Source organism: Pterocles gutturalis, unplaced genomic scaffold, assembly GCF_000699245.1.
Source record: "Pterocles gutturalis isolate BGI_N339 unplaced genomic scaffold, ASM69924v1 scaffold20788, whole genome shotgun sequence".
Lineage (NCBI taxonomy): Eukaryota > Metazoa > Chordata > Aves > Pterocliformes > Pteroclidae > Pterocles > Pterocles gutturalis.
In genome coordinates, this window is record NW_010118576.1 from 48,600 (window position 1) to 63,057 (window position 14,458).

Sequence of the window (14,458 nt, forward strand, 5' to 3'; positions counted from 1 at the left end):
TGTTTTAGTTACTGCTGAGCAGCAATATCACAGTCATGGCCTTTTTCTGCTCCTCACACTGCCCCACCAGTGAGTAAGCTGGGGGTGCACAAGAAGTTGTGAGGGGACGGAGCTAGGACAGCTGACCCCAACTTAATAAAGGGATACTCCATACCATATGACATCATGCTCAGCATATAAAACTGGGGGTAGAAGAAGGAAGGGGGTGATGTTTGGAGTGATGGCGTTTGTCTTCCCAAGTAACTGTTATGTGTGATGGAGCCTGGCTTTCCTGGAGATGGCTGACCACCTGCCTGCTGATGGGAAGTAGTGAATGAGTTCCTTGTTTTGCTTTGGTTATGTGTGTGGCTTTTGCTTTACTTCTTAAACTGTCTTTATCTCAATCTATAAGTTTTCTCACTTTTACCCTTTCGATCCTCTCCCCCATCCCAACTGGGGGGGAGCAGGCAAGCGGCTGTGTGGTATTCCCAGCTGCGGTTAAACCATGACACATCCATATTGTTCGTTGGTGAAAGAAAGCAGACATAAGCAACTCTGTGCCACTTGGCAACAGCAAAGTAGATGAAGACATTAAGTGCAGTTTTGGGGACTTCTGAGAAGCTGGCTCATGATCTTGGCTCCCAAGGGAAAAAAGCTGGACTCCAGAAGCCAGCAGTTCTAAACCTGCCATGTATTGTGAACTGTCTTGTAAAAGTCCACAGTTTTTCTAAGAAGAATGTCACAGGCTACCCTCTAATTAAGCTGCTGTAATGCATCACTGCATGAAATAAAAACCAAATGGCTTCAATGTGGCCAGGCAAAACGAATTAACCCTAGGATTATAACCAACATGCTTGAAGCAGAATGTCTTTAAAGGCTAAAAAGTGCCTTGACCTACAGTAACATCTTTGAACAAAGAAGGAACTTTGTTTCAACAAAGGAGGCTTTTGACACAGTTTATCATTAAAGGCACTGTGGGTCAAATCTTGGACATGCACGCTGAAGCTAGCATGCACCGTATCTACTACAGAGCCTGTAAACCAATGCCAACAGTTTGCCCAGATATGTATTTTTAATCTTTTTTGCTTAATCCCTTTGATGTACTTCACAGCCTGGCATTTCAGTAAGTAAAAGTAAGGGCGAAATGAAATGCAGGTACAACAGCAATTCAGAGGAAGGTTTTTGGCTCGTGTAGTGGGCTCTGAGCTCCACTGGTTGCAGCATTCCGTGATTTATGGAGAGGGAGCATCTTAATATGATTAAATCAATACAGTTGGGGTGAAAAGGACTTGCAACTGTGTGCAAGAATGGTGTAAATTCAATACCAAGGGCTTGAATGGTAAAACAAGAGTTTTTACCACTCAAGTATCTGGACTATAGTTTCTTGAAGTATCTTAATCCAGAAGACTCAGGCCAGCATCTACCTGCTTGTTCCTGCCCCTGTGCATTCCTGTTTATTGCTCCTTCTGCAAGACAATGCAGTCAGTTATAACATGGAGTTGATCTGGATTAAAAGTTACTGAACTGATTGTGTGCTTAAACTTACATTTGTGCTGAAACATGAAGGAGAGGGTGCAAGACTGAGAACCCAGTGGTCAGGATGTTTATGTGGGCTGAGATCCGGATGTCAATAACTGCTTCTGTCACCTGCTTAAAGTGTGTGTGCATTTGCAGCCTGAAGAAAAAAAGTATTCTAGGTAATTCCCAACAAAACAGTAAGTCTTAGCAAATGATAGGACACAGTTTTAAAAATGAAAATAAAGTGTGTGCATGATGAAATGCATCAGCTCTAAATGGCACAATAGTCTTAAGGAAGTTTTTTTAAAAAAGGAAAAAAATAAACTTTTCTTTGCATACCTGTTCATCTGTTCTATCCAGAACAGCTTAAGTGTTGCCTAAAGTGCAATAGTACAATGAAGACAAAGAAGGACTTCTGATTAAAATTTTTCACTAGGATTTCTAACTCTGCCACTGATCCTTTGTGTGACTTCAATTTAGCCTGCTCTGTAGGATGATAAAACAGCCAAGCATGTAGAGATATGGTGGAGAACTGAAAGTTTGTCTCCTTATTCCTTCTTATATAAGAACCTATTTGGGGTGGGCTGTTCAGATCAAAACCCAGCAAAGTATCTGGAAGTGGTCACAGGGTGTCAAGGCACAGGATCAACTTACTTTCTTGACTGATTACTCCACTAGAAGTAACAAGTGTTTCAAAAAGTCAAATTCCTTTTTCCGGGACCCATGTCTTAATTTTCAACCATTCTCTGAAGCCTTTTGGCCAACAATAAGTACTATGGGGCACAGGACAGTTTGTACAAGCCCCTTGTGGACACCCCTTGTCTTGAGGTTTGCCTTGTACTAGGTGTAGCCAGTGAGACTGTGAGGCAGGAGAATCTGGTTTGAGAAAAACAGCAAAACAGTACCTCCAATCAATTGCACACACACAAATTTCCTTTCCTGCTTTCTTGTGCTAGGCCAGCAGTTGTCCCATGGAAGAACTACACAGTTTGGGAAAAGTTACAGGCACTCTTGGTTAGCAAGAGCAGTAAGTCACCTGTCACCTACTGGACAGGTGGTGTGCTGTGTGGAGACTGTCGTATATCATAAAAATACCTGCCTGTGGGACAGCTTTCCCTCTGCAAATATCTCCGGTTTTGAAAAAGATTTGGGGGGGAAGTTAAATGGCAAAGACCAGTCAAATTGGTCCTGGGGCATTTAATCTCAGTAGCACTGCCTAAGAAGAGCTTTGCCACACTCACTTGCAGTGGTGTGGTTCTGTAATAAGCCATAAGCATGTTGCGGCTTGTGTACTATAGTGGCCCTTGAAGAGGAGTGTGGGTAAGCACATGAAAATCCGATTGTTTCTTCTCTCTTTGTAATACGGGTGGTATTTTGTCATATGGATAGCATGAACTAAACATTGAATAATAAGTACATTCCAGTTGAAAAATGGCTTTAGAAAAGGTCTCAATGTAAATAAATGCTGCAACTGAACTTGCGGTCTTACTTGCTCATTTGAAAGTGTTTTCAGGCAAGCAGAATGATATAATACTTCCAAGCAGATGTACTTTGGGACTTCCACTCCCAGGAAATAAAAGCAGAAGCTTAGAGCACATGATTTTTCTGCAAAGTTCAGTGTAAAGTTTCTGCTAAGGTCAGTATAAAGTTGTAATAACTATTTCAAAGCAAACATGGCAGGATGTCCTCTTTAAGCAGAAACAATTAGCTGTATGATGCAGACAGTGGTTGAATCTTGTTATGACCTCCCAAAGCTTTGAACACATGCTTTCTCCTGCATGTTAAAGAAACAGAGTTGTCCATCCCTTCTAGCAGGAGCTGACAAGGGGGGCTTATTTAAGGCTTGTTTTGACTATGCAGTCAACCCTAGTCATGCCAAGTATTTGTCTCTATTGTGATTAATGTAGTATGCACAAACAATCACACAGAGTCCACTTAGTGCAATCTGTAGTACATCAAGGATATTATGATGTTGGCTGCCCCAAAAGGCTAGTCTAGATGAAGGCATGACTTGCCATCCACTAACACAGTAATTGTACAGGGCAGTTCTGTTCACAGCCTGCTAGAACTTTCTTTCCACAGTGTGCCTGGAAAGTACAGGTGATGTTTTTGCTGCAGTTCACTGGAAAATGAGTCATTGCCCCTTCCCCTCAAGATCTAGTACAGGCACCTACTAAAGACCCTCTCACAGTGGGACCAATCTTACTGGAGCTGCTTCAAATCTAGAGGGCTCTTATGAATGTAGTGAACTATTTAATGAGCCACTGCAGAGTTATTTTCCAGGGGAATTCATATCATGCTCATCTGTACAAAGTAGACTGTCCAGTTGTGACTGATTTTTGTCATTGTCTCTGGAGACAGGACTTGTGAGAGGCTCCCTGAGTGGGCTTTAGGGTGCAAAGACTGGTGGTAAAGAAAGCAAAATGCCCTCTGTAAGAATGGCATCACTGCAAGTTCTTGTGAGAAACAAACCTGAAGTGCTGTGAATTTGTTAGGGAAGAAAGGTCAGGGTGATAGGGTGTGAAAGAATAGGTGGGTTCTCCTCACATTTCAGGGTAGGGTTTGCAAGCTCCTTGAATCACCTAAGACTTGCGTACTGGGTCAGACCAAAGTCCTGTTCGGCACAGTGTCCCTTGAGTGCTAGTCCAGAAGTGACTCATGACACAGGTGTGTGAAAGAGTGGAGGAGGCATGGTGCAAGTATATAGTAACACAAGTATATAGTAACATTTCCTCAATATAATGTCCTGTTCAGTAGCTTGCAACTCGGGCTTTTTCAGCACTGCTGGGATCTTGGTGTTTAATAGCACTTCGTAAGCTTTTTTTTCTTTAATGAATTCTTCTAAGCCTTTCTTAGACCCACATTAGCTTGTCAGTACCTTCAGCATTGCATAGTATCTATGGAATTTCTCCATTTTGACGAAGTTGAGTGTGCAGTAGCTCCTTTGTTTTTGTTTTTAAACTGATCTTTTTCACTGCGAGCTCCCTAGCCCTGTATGATGAGGCACAGTGAGCAGTCACCTCCTGTTCCCATTCTCCATCCCAGTTGTTAATTCTACAGACCTCTGTCATAACCTCTATAGATCATTAGAGGTCCCATTGGAAGAACTGTGGTCTATTGTTTTGCCTTCATAAGCCATTCTTATCTTGGATCATACTTGTGGCCTTTTTCTGTACTTGTGTTCCTTCAGAGATGGAGGACCCAAAATTGCACACAGTACTTGAGAACCAGAATTGCACTGTGGATTTATATTGCTGTTGATCTGTCTATTCACTGTGATTCTGAGATGTCACTTTCTGAGCGGCAGTAGCTAGTTCAGAGCCATGAAAGGGTATCTTAAGGTAGAACTATCTTCTCCCTGTGTACTTTACTTTGCAGCACTGAATTTCACCTGGTATAACAGTGTGTCAGCATGAGGACTTTCACTAATCCTTTGCAACTGGCTTTTGACTTTTCACTGTTCTGAACCAATTAGTATCATCAGAAAACTCTTCCTTACCCACTTTGTCCTTGAATCACCTCTGAATACCGTGAACAATACAAATCTGTGTGGAGGATGAGGTATATGGAGCTAAACAAGCACATCTACTGTTATGCATGAACCTAGGACTTTCTACCTCGTCTTATTGTTGAAATGATAGTGCAGCTCTGTAGCTTTGATATTTACTGACTGTCTTTCTTTAAATACATTTTGAAGGTCTCAGCCTGTGAGAAGTTTGAATTGAGGCTTTCTTTTAGCCCTAATGATGTGCTTTGATTCATCCAAACCTTAAGGATTGTGTTTAGAAGATATCCATAGAGGTTATAGAGACCCTCCCTGAATTTGGAACTGGCTTTGAAGGAGGCAGTAGCTGTGCTCTCAGAAAAGTTAGCTAGGCCTTAAATGACCCAGAAGATCAGTGGAACAGTGCCCATTTACACCAGCTGTCACTGACCTGCTCTTATCACTCTCCAACAAATCAGCTAGAACATGTGAAAACCTCCAGCCTTTACTTCCAGAAATTACCCCAAGAAAGATGTGAAAATGAAAAGCTTCAGCCCAGAAGATGTGTGCTAAAATCAAGGGCTTTAGCTAGTTCCTGTGTGTTGCAATGCTGTAACTTTAGCATGCTTTCAAATGGTACAATGTGTAGCTGCGAACCTGAAATTTTAGGAGGTTTCATTCCCATGAAAAAGGATTGTGTCCAAATGTTTCCCATGCACGATAATCCAAGTATGTGAACAGAAGGGGAAAAGAACCCCACAAACCAAAATTCAGGCCCACCAGTTACATGTAAAATAAAACCAGTTGTTGTCTTCACTGTGACTCCCTGCTAGAGCAAATAGTTTCTTGAAAGTCTTACACTTTCTGGAAACCTGTTAGTCTTTCTTTTGTGTTGATGGTAAGTATCAGCTGTTTCATGGAAGCTGGTTGTTCTAAAATACACCTTTGATTTAGATAAAAAACGTCAAGGCCTGGTGGGAGGACTCAGTGATGAAGGTGATATACATTGCAGCAGGAGTTCCCCATATCTGTGGGGTCCCACTGAAAGCTTGTGGCTACCAGCTGGTCTTTTCCTCCCTTGTGTAGACTTTACATCCCCTTCTTAGCATTGGCTTGCAGGATTTCAAATCTATCCATGTGCTGTCCTGTAGGCTGTCCTTGTTTTGTGACCTGGAATGCAAGCCATCTTTTGCACTGTAAGTGTATGTGCATGCATTCAGGATTTTATTGGGATGGTTTTGGTTATGGCATCTGCATACCTAACCTGTGAGGAAGGGGAGTGCTGTCCCCATTGCATTGTGGAGCACTGAAGCCCAGGGTATTTTAGGCTCAAGGTTGCACAGAAAGCCAACTCAGTGCTCTCCATGAAGCACTTTGCTGTGTAAACAGTCCTTACTACTCTTCACAAGAATGTTTACAAGAGTTTAATTTCTTTGTGCCTTGCAGTGACTTCTAGTTTCCTTTTCTCTCTTCCTGCAGAGACGAATTTCTTTCAATTCCTCCTTGTGGGATCTGTCAGAAACTGTGGAATCTTTGAAAGAGAGCCTTGGGAAGCTTGTTAAAGAGGTAAGGAGAGTCTTTGTGTCAGGAGAACACGTCACCATGGTTGCTGTCTTAGACTGCAGTCAAGTACAAGAAGCATGAGTCTCCTTGGTGCAACTCCAAACCAAATCCCTGGCTTGTTTTGAAACTTCCCCCATCCTACAGCTGTTCTTCCTGTGTCTGTAGAGGCAGCACACACTTCGTGGCCTCTCTTCACTTTAAGTTACAAACACCATAGGAGTTTATCAGATGCATATCTAAAGATTTAGACACGTCTAAAGATTTAGGACATGTGGGGTCCTCATGGGAGGAGCAAGAATTAGATAATTTCTGTGGGGTTTGCCCTCTCAGCAGAGGCACAACTGTTGGGCTTGCAGTACATCTGATGCGTAGCGGTGCCTTACAACTGCATGTGGAGGCTTGCCTCCTTTCTAGATTTTTCACTTAGTTGCCAGCTGTTTCTGTTACTTGGTTGTATCTACTGGTCTCTGGTATGGCATGTGAAAAAGGTGATGTGGCTGTTCTAATCTAAATTTAGTCGCTATAGGTTACTGTTTGCTCTTTAACTTTTTGGGGGAGAGAATGATTTCTGGTCTTTGTGGAGCATTCAGTGCAGTGGCATCACAACACTGGCTGACAGGCTCTGGCAAAACATAAACAGTGATTTGCAGAGGCAAAGTGACATTATGGAGACTACAGGTATTTGTTTTTGCAGGTGAAACAATGGATTAAGAAAAAAGCCCCGCATGCCTAGCATGCGTAAGAAGTCCTAAAATGGGGGGGGGAGAGGGTGAGGTTTGAGCCAGAAACTTATCTTGGTTGCTTTTTGCCTGTCTCTGATTTTGAAGTGCTGCTACTAGGCAAAATGTTCTCTCCCTGAAGCAGAAATCAAACCATCTAAACTAAACAATGCCGCCTCCTCCCCTTTGCTAGTCTTCCGTCTTTGCAGCGGCACGAGAGAGCTCAGCGCAGTGAACGGCAGTAACCTCTGAGAGCACGCACAAGAGCGGGTCACTTCAGGTTAGCGTGCGCTCCAGTCCCATGGAGAGGCGGCTGCTGGGAGCCAGCGCCATGCCAACCAACAATTCCTGGCACACATCCCTCCCCACGTCTCATAGCCTGCCACTGGGTCCTGTTTACGGTGAAATTAAGATGATTCCAGGATCAGCTTCACTTAAGACCATGGCAGAGCTGTTAACTGCTACCAGGGAGGCTGCCTGTCAGAGTTTGATTACAGTTGTTTCCCGTTACGTCACTTCAGTTTGCCTTTTTTTCTTTCTGGGATAAAAATAATTGAAACCATGTGATATTCACTTTGCTGATGTGGCTGAAAACAGCCCAGGGTAATGTGCCTTTTTCTTGGCAGCTGTTTTAGTTAAGACTACCTTTTATTCTGCCCTATTGCTGTGCAAAGCCAGCTTTTTCCTTTGCGGACAGTGTGAGCTGCTCCAGATGGCTTGACCGAAAGTTACTTCTTATTGTCTGGCTAGCTGATTTCTGTGTGAAAAAGAGGGACTTGCTCCCCTGTTTTGAAGGCCAGCAACTTGAGGGGGTGGAGAGAACTATTGTTTGTGCCATGTCTAGGAGCCTTTCTAGCAAGGAATTTTAATTAGAGAATGGTCTGAACAAAATATTTGTTTCTGAGTATGGGGATTGATTTGATCTGTATCCCTGAGCTCTTTAAAACAACCTAGGAGGGCAGATTAAACACTGAGAGCAAGGCCAACTATTAAGAAACACTCAAGAGAGCCAGGTCTGATGTCTTGAAGAAGAAATAGCTTGGTAACCCTTCACACATGACATTCTTACTCTCAGTGGTTTGAACAGAGCAGCTCTGCGTGTCAATTGTAAAGTTGCTGGTGCCAAAAAAGCTCCTTGCTCAAGCTGTTTTAAAATCATGTGTGAAAATGCTCTTTGTTAATGCAATCCCTCTGCAAGATGGTGAATGCCTCATATGGTCATGGGGGTTAGCTGCACTTCCTATTTGTGTACCTTTGCTGATATTCAGGAGTTTACAGTATTTTAGCTAAAGCAGTTGACTTTTTGCTGAGGAAAAACCATCTGTTTTACCTAGGGTGCCAAAAACTCCCCAAGGGATCTCTTTGGACACTCAGACTGTCACACCTGAAATGCAGCCTTGGATCCTCTGAGCATATGTAGCTGACAAAAGCTGGTGTGTGACCTTTTTTCATTCATGTCACGTGATGCTAGTGTCCTGTCAGTCATCCTGAACCTGTGGAGCCAGATTGAGTGGCACCAGGGTGCAGACAAAGGCAGGAGTGAGTAGTGAGGAAATGAAAGTACGTGTGAAGCAGTCACTCTGGACACCCATACTGAATCCCCAGGCTTTAGCTGTTCTCACAGCTGTCTTCCATCATATCAATGTGTCATGTGTTTTCAGGCAGCTAAAAATAGAGGCTCCCTGTGTATGTGACACATAACAGCTGTTGTTTGGCATCTAGAATTTTTGTCCAGATGTGGGCACATCTAAAGCATGCACAGTGCTACAGATGAATGCAAAGGGTCAAGTTTGCCTCACAGTGTTAGACCAGAGACTTTGGGTTTGCTTTCCTTGGATGAATTTGGGTTTAATTTTTCAGCGTACTTTCTGCATTGTTGGTGGCTGGCTTTTGTTATCTACATTTTATTCAAGTAAAGGTGACAAAACCAATACACAGTGAGCAAAACTGGCAGATGATCTTTGACTTTACTATGTCTCTGAGGACAGGGCAGTTGGACCACAACATCTAAAGTTGTTTCTGAGGTGCAGCTGATGAGCAGTTACAAATAAGTGTCTCAGCAGCTCTGCTTGCCCTTATTAGTGCATGTTGTTGTTCTGGACAGCACAACAGGAACATCCAAGTTAATGTCACCTGATATTTCAGTAGTAGTCAAGAAATCAGGTTGAATCAAAGAGTAGTTTGAGTTGGAAGGGACCGTGGAGGTCATCTAGTCCAACCCCCCTGCAGTAAGCAGGGATATCTTCCACTAGATCAAGTTGCCCAGAGCCCCATCCAACCTGACCTTGAATGTTTCCAGGGACGGGGTAATCTGCCACCTCCCTGGGCAACCTGTTCCAGTGTTTCACCACCCTAAGCGTAAAATATTTTTTTCCTTATATCTAGTCTAAACGTCTCCTCTTTTAGTTTAAAACCGTTATGCCTTGTCCTATTGCTATGCTAGAAAAGATTTTAAAAGAGATGAAGAACCAACTGTAAGATGTTAACATGACACTATGTAAAACCATATATTTCCCTGCTGTTTGATACAGAATACAGATTTAGGCCGTTCCTCTCCAAAAAGGGGTAGCAGAACTCCAAAAAGTTCAGAGAAGGGCAATTAGGACATTTAGAAGGATTTCACACAAGGAACAAGGGAGTAGGCTGGGACTTGTCAGCTAAAGAGATGAGTTTGAGACATGACAGAGGTCTGTGGAGTTGAGTGGCCCAGAAAAGAGAGATGGGGATTGAATGTTCACTATCTCTTCCAGTGCAAAAAATGTGGCACCAAATGGAGCTAACCATAGGAAAGTTAAGGAGAGGAGAGAGAAGGTTCTTTCCAGTGATACGTTGGATGGTAAATACTTGTAGATATTCAAAACTCTGAGTTCATCATGGAAGAAGTTGTTTGATGGTTAAGGAATAGAAGTTTCCTGATGTCAAAATAAATGGAAGCAGGGTTACTTGGGGGAACTTGCTACATTCTTGCCCTTGCCTTATTTTTGCCTAACATCCACTTATTGTTACTGTCACAGAGGTTACTGAAAGAAACAGATTTCTAGGCTGTGTGAACACAACCTCTGCTGATGTGCTTACATCTTCAGACAGGGAGTCTGAGAGCAATGCTCAAGTGTAGCATGAAACCAGTGCTCATGCAGATGCGTTGCTTTCTCTTTTGTGGTGAGCTTAGCCATGCCTCTGAGTACAGTGATGTTAGTGCAGGGATTGTCTCAAGCTGAGTGCCTGGTGCTTTTGTTCATTATATAGTGGGGGTAGATGCTTATGCGAGATAAATGAGTCTGGAGGTACCAATTGTCCTGGCCAGTTGTGCATTGTCACCTCAAGCCTGGTACCAGGTTGGCTGGGAAGGAGCAGGCTTCTTGCTGCAGCTGGCTGCATGCATGGCTCATGCTGTGATCAGGCTATAGGCTGCAGCTGGGCTTGTTTTCAAGGGTTTTCTGGGAATGCTGTTGACAAAAGGGCAGGGAGGTGCTGGGGCAGGGACAAGTGATACCAATCTAGGAGGTCAAACTGGCTGCTTGGTGTAATCCATGGAGGCTTGCTAACCTTGGTGGAATTGTGCCAGGGGACACTGCTGGGGCCTGCAGCTCATCCAGCCTGTGTCCCATGAGCTGCACTCACTTTGTGTTGTTCCTTACTCCCTCTTCTGACTCAATGCACCCCACTGCACCTGGTATGAGGGGGCTCTGATGGAATGTGAGCCATTGTGCAACTGTTAGGAGAAGTTCGTCCCATATGAGAGGGCAGGAACCACCTACAACACTGGAGGGGAAAACTTAAGGGTAAAGAACTTGGCAAGGGCACATTCCTTGGGCATGCACAGAAGAGATTTTCCTTTATCTTCTCCCACTGTGGTGGGGGAAAGTGTTCTTTCCCGGTCTTTACTGTTGATGTTGCGTTCAAGAGGATTCTCATGTGTTCAAAAGCAGATGTGTGATTTGAAGGAGAGTGGCAAGATCTTCTTTCAGTAATTCTCTTCCTACCCCTGCTTCCACTGTCTTCTCTCACCTCCCCTTCCAGTTGCTGAGCATGAAGAGCTGGAGCGATATGAGGCAAGAGGTTATGTTCCTGACCAATGTGAATGCTTCAAACTCCTCTACGCAGATCTACCAGGCTGTGTCGCGCATTGTGTGTGGCCATCCCGAAGGTGGAGGGCTCAAAATTAAATCCCTGAACTGGTATGAGGATAACAATTACAAAGCGCTGTTTGGCGGCAACAGTACTGAAGACGATGTAACTAACTTCTATGATAACTCCACAAGTAAGTGTAACCCTGGCACGGCCCAAGGTCCCATCTGCTTCCTGGTTGTTATCACTAGTGTTTCCCAAACTCCCACAAATGAAAGCAGGTGGTCCTGAGGGACAGCATGCTTTCTGCTGTTTCAAAAAGGCATGCAAATGCTGCCTCCTGCATGTGCCCTTAAAGGCGGCGAGGATATCCACATGCGATGGATTCCCAAGGGCTTTGTGTAGAGTCCACAGAAGGCTGTGCAGTGGACCTACTTCAGGAGGAGAGGGAGCACAGTCGTGTGCAGCCTTTGGAAATCTGGCTTTTTCTGGACAAATTTTGTGTGTGCCATGCGGTGGGGTTGTGGGAGGGGTGCAAAACTATCAGTGTGGTTCTTAATGGTGGAGGCTACCCGGGTGCTCCATATTTACTGGGCAGACCATGGAAGCTTGGACTGAAAGGACCTTTTTGTGGAGCTTTGCAGAAGAAGAGAGTTTTTGTTGTCTGACAAATGCTGTGCTTTCAGCTGTGACTGTCCTTAAAGCCCACACAAGTGGGGCATATGCCTTCTGCAGTTGTCACTGTGCTGTTCAGCCACCCACCTTTGTTCTCTCCTCCTCAGCACCCTACTGCAATGAGCTGATGAAGAACCTGGAATCCAGCCCACTTTCCAGGATTATCTGGAGGGCTTTGAAACCCTTGCTAATTGGGAAGATCTTGTACACTCCAGACACACCAGCTATAAGGAAGGTCATGACTGAGGTAAGTCTAGGCTTACGCTCTGAGGCATAGAATGAGCTATGTCCTGTGGCTGCAGTGCAGCTTAGCTGCTGTTGTTAAATTGGGCCCAGACGCGACCGTAGAAAGGGTTGCCTGCAAAGCACAGCCTTGTCTCTCATCTCCCATGCACTTGCTGGTGAAGTCTCAAGAAGAAAAGGCCAGGCTGAACTCTTTTTCTAGACTTGGCTGGAAGTTTTCCTGGTGGTGCCTTTTTGATTATCCACAGGCTTTGCGTCTCTGATGTGGGATATGGGGGTGGGGAAGACCTTGATAAACCTTCAAGCGTCGTTCCTTTCCTCCACTACAGGTTGGTCCGCAGATCCTTAATAATTTCCAGTTGTGGTTTACCTAATGTGCTCTCTGTTTCCCCAAGCTCCCTCAGCAAGACTCTTCTAACACATAGGGAGGGGCTGCCTCTTTGTGCCCTTCATCTCCAAGACAGAGTCATTCTCCACCAAGCCTTGACAGGCAGTGCTTCTTGAAAGCCACAGGCATCCACACTCAGTGCTGTTGTTTTCCTTCCAAGTGCACTTGATTTGTTGCCTACTCTGGTCCTTGCAGAAGCTGAGCTGCTGTTTGAATATAAGCAACACTCAGCTCGACAGGTCAATGCACCCTCTCAGCCCGCACTGGATTTCTGCCAGCTTTTGGAAATAACCTTCCTCTCTTCTTTGCCGACAGGTGAACAGGACATTCCAGGAGCTGGGTGTGTTCCGTGACCTCGGGGGGATGTGGGAGGAGATAAGCCCGAAGATTTGGATGTTTATGGAAAGTAGTCAGGAAATGGATCTCATTCGGGTCAGTATGCTCTCCTTGCCAGAACCACCACCACTGTTGTTGTCTTCTGCAATAAGTGATGAAATATTTATTTTAGATGGTGCTTCAGTGCTGAGCTGGGTAGATAAATAGTATGGATGAGACCCCTTCTTGAAACACATTGTGATTGTACCAATCTTGCGCTGTGCTTGGCATTCCTTCCTTCGTGTAACAACCTGTTGCAAACAGGAGCAGTGCATGTTTAACATCCGTTTCTAATCAGCCGTTGGGGAAGTGGGCTGTTTCTTCCACAGTGTTGCCCTAATGAGGTATGAATATCTGGCTTGGGGTATTTTTGTGAACTGGGGACCTGTAGGGTGGGTGACATGTTCAGCTCCCTGTGCTGTACACTTCTCCACAACAGTGCTCTCATGATAGCAGCAAAGTGAGCAGTCACATACCTGGATCAGATCCTGGAAGATGCCAGGTGGCCTCGGGCCTTATTGGATACTTATCATGATAGAGCTGAACCTAGATGCTTGGCAGTAATCTGACACAAATCTTGTAAAAACTTAATTTGGAGTTGCATGGTATGCTTAATTTAGTAATACTTGGGTGCTCATGGGAAAAGAGCAAACATCATCCTACAACAGATCGCTTCATAACATGCCATGCATATAGACCATGGAGAAGGGGCTGTAAGTCTTGTTCAGATTTGACATGGTTTCTGCTCCTCCCTGGAGCACTGTGCCAAGTATTAGACCTGCATTACTGGGGCATTATCTGCTTAAGTGGCTTAGTTCACTGTTGCTTCCCTCAGGTGCAACTCTGAGGGGTGGATCTTTGCACCCCATGCTGATATCTTTGGAAGCACGGTGATGTAAAACTGGGATTGTGCAACAGAGAAACAGTTATAGAGTAGCTTCTCCTGATGTCTCTGCAAGGCAGCTAGTTGGATGTCATACTCCGGCTGTTATACAGAGACCTTCCCAGGTCTTTTAAGCCTTGAAGTTCATTCCTTGTTTATCCCAACTTAATGCTGTGCTGAATAGCTTCTGCCCTGCCCTGTTGCACTTCCTCATTGACATGACATACTAGAGGGTCGGAGACATAATTTTTGTCACTCCTGTGCCTCTGTTGGCTTTATGAGTTAATTTTTTAGATGTTGGCATGAGGGAGGTGAGAACCAGGGCCACCCAATGTAAATTGAACCATTTGCTGCAGAGAGTGCAGAGAGAAAGTCAAGATTTGGATATTGGTTTGCAGTCATGTCCTTTGAAAAGTGAATGCCACTGCACTTTTTTTTTCTTTTTCTTCACAGCCCCAGGCTTTTCTGATTTTTGTATTTTATGCTTCTTGTTAACGCTGCTGGCTTTGATAGGTAATTCTTGATCTTCCCAGCAGTCTGGTCTCCTCCTCTGTGTTGGCGCA

The 14,458-nt window shown here is 44.4% G+C and overlaps 1 protein-coding gene across 1 annotated transcript in view; it reads left to right on the forward strand.

The window, feature by feature from the left end:
* LOC104463807 (ATP-binding cassette sub-family A member 1-like) overlaps positions 1-14,458 on the forward strand; it is a 75,885-nt gene that overhangs the window by 32,912 nt on the left and 28,515 nt on the right. The window contains 4 exon segments of the mRNA XM_010076279.1: positions 6,461-6,547; positions 11,284-11,524; positions 12,114-12,253; positions 12,953-13,069. Of these exon segments, the coding sequence (XP_010074581.1) occupies positions 6,461-6,547; positions 11,284-11,524; positions 12,114-12,253; positions 12,953-13,069 (585 nt within the window).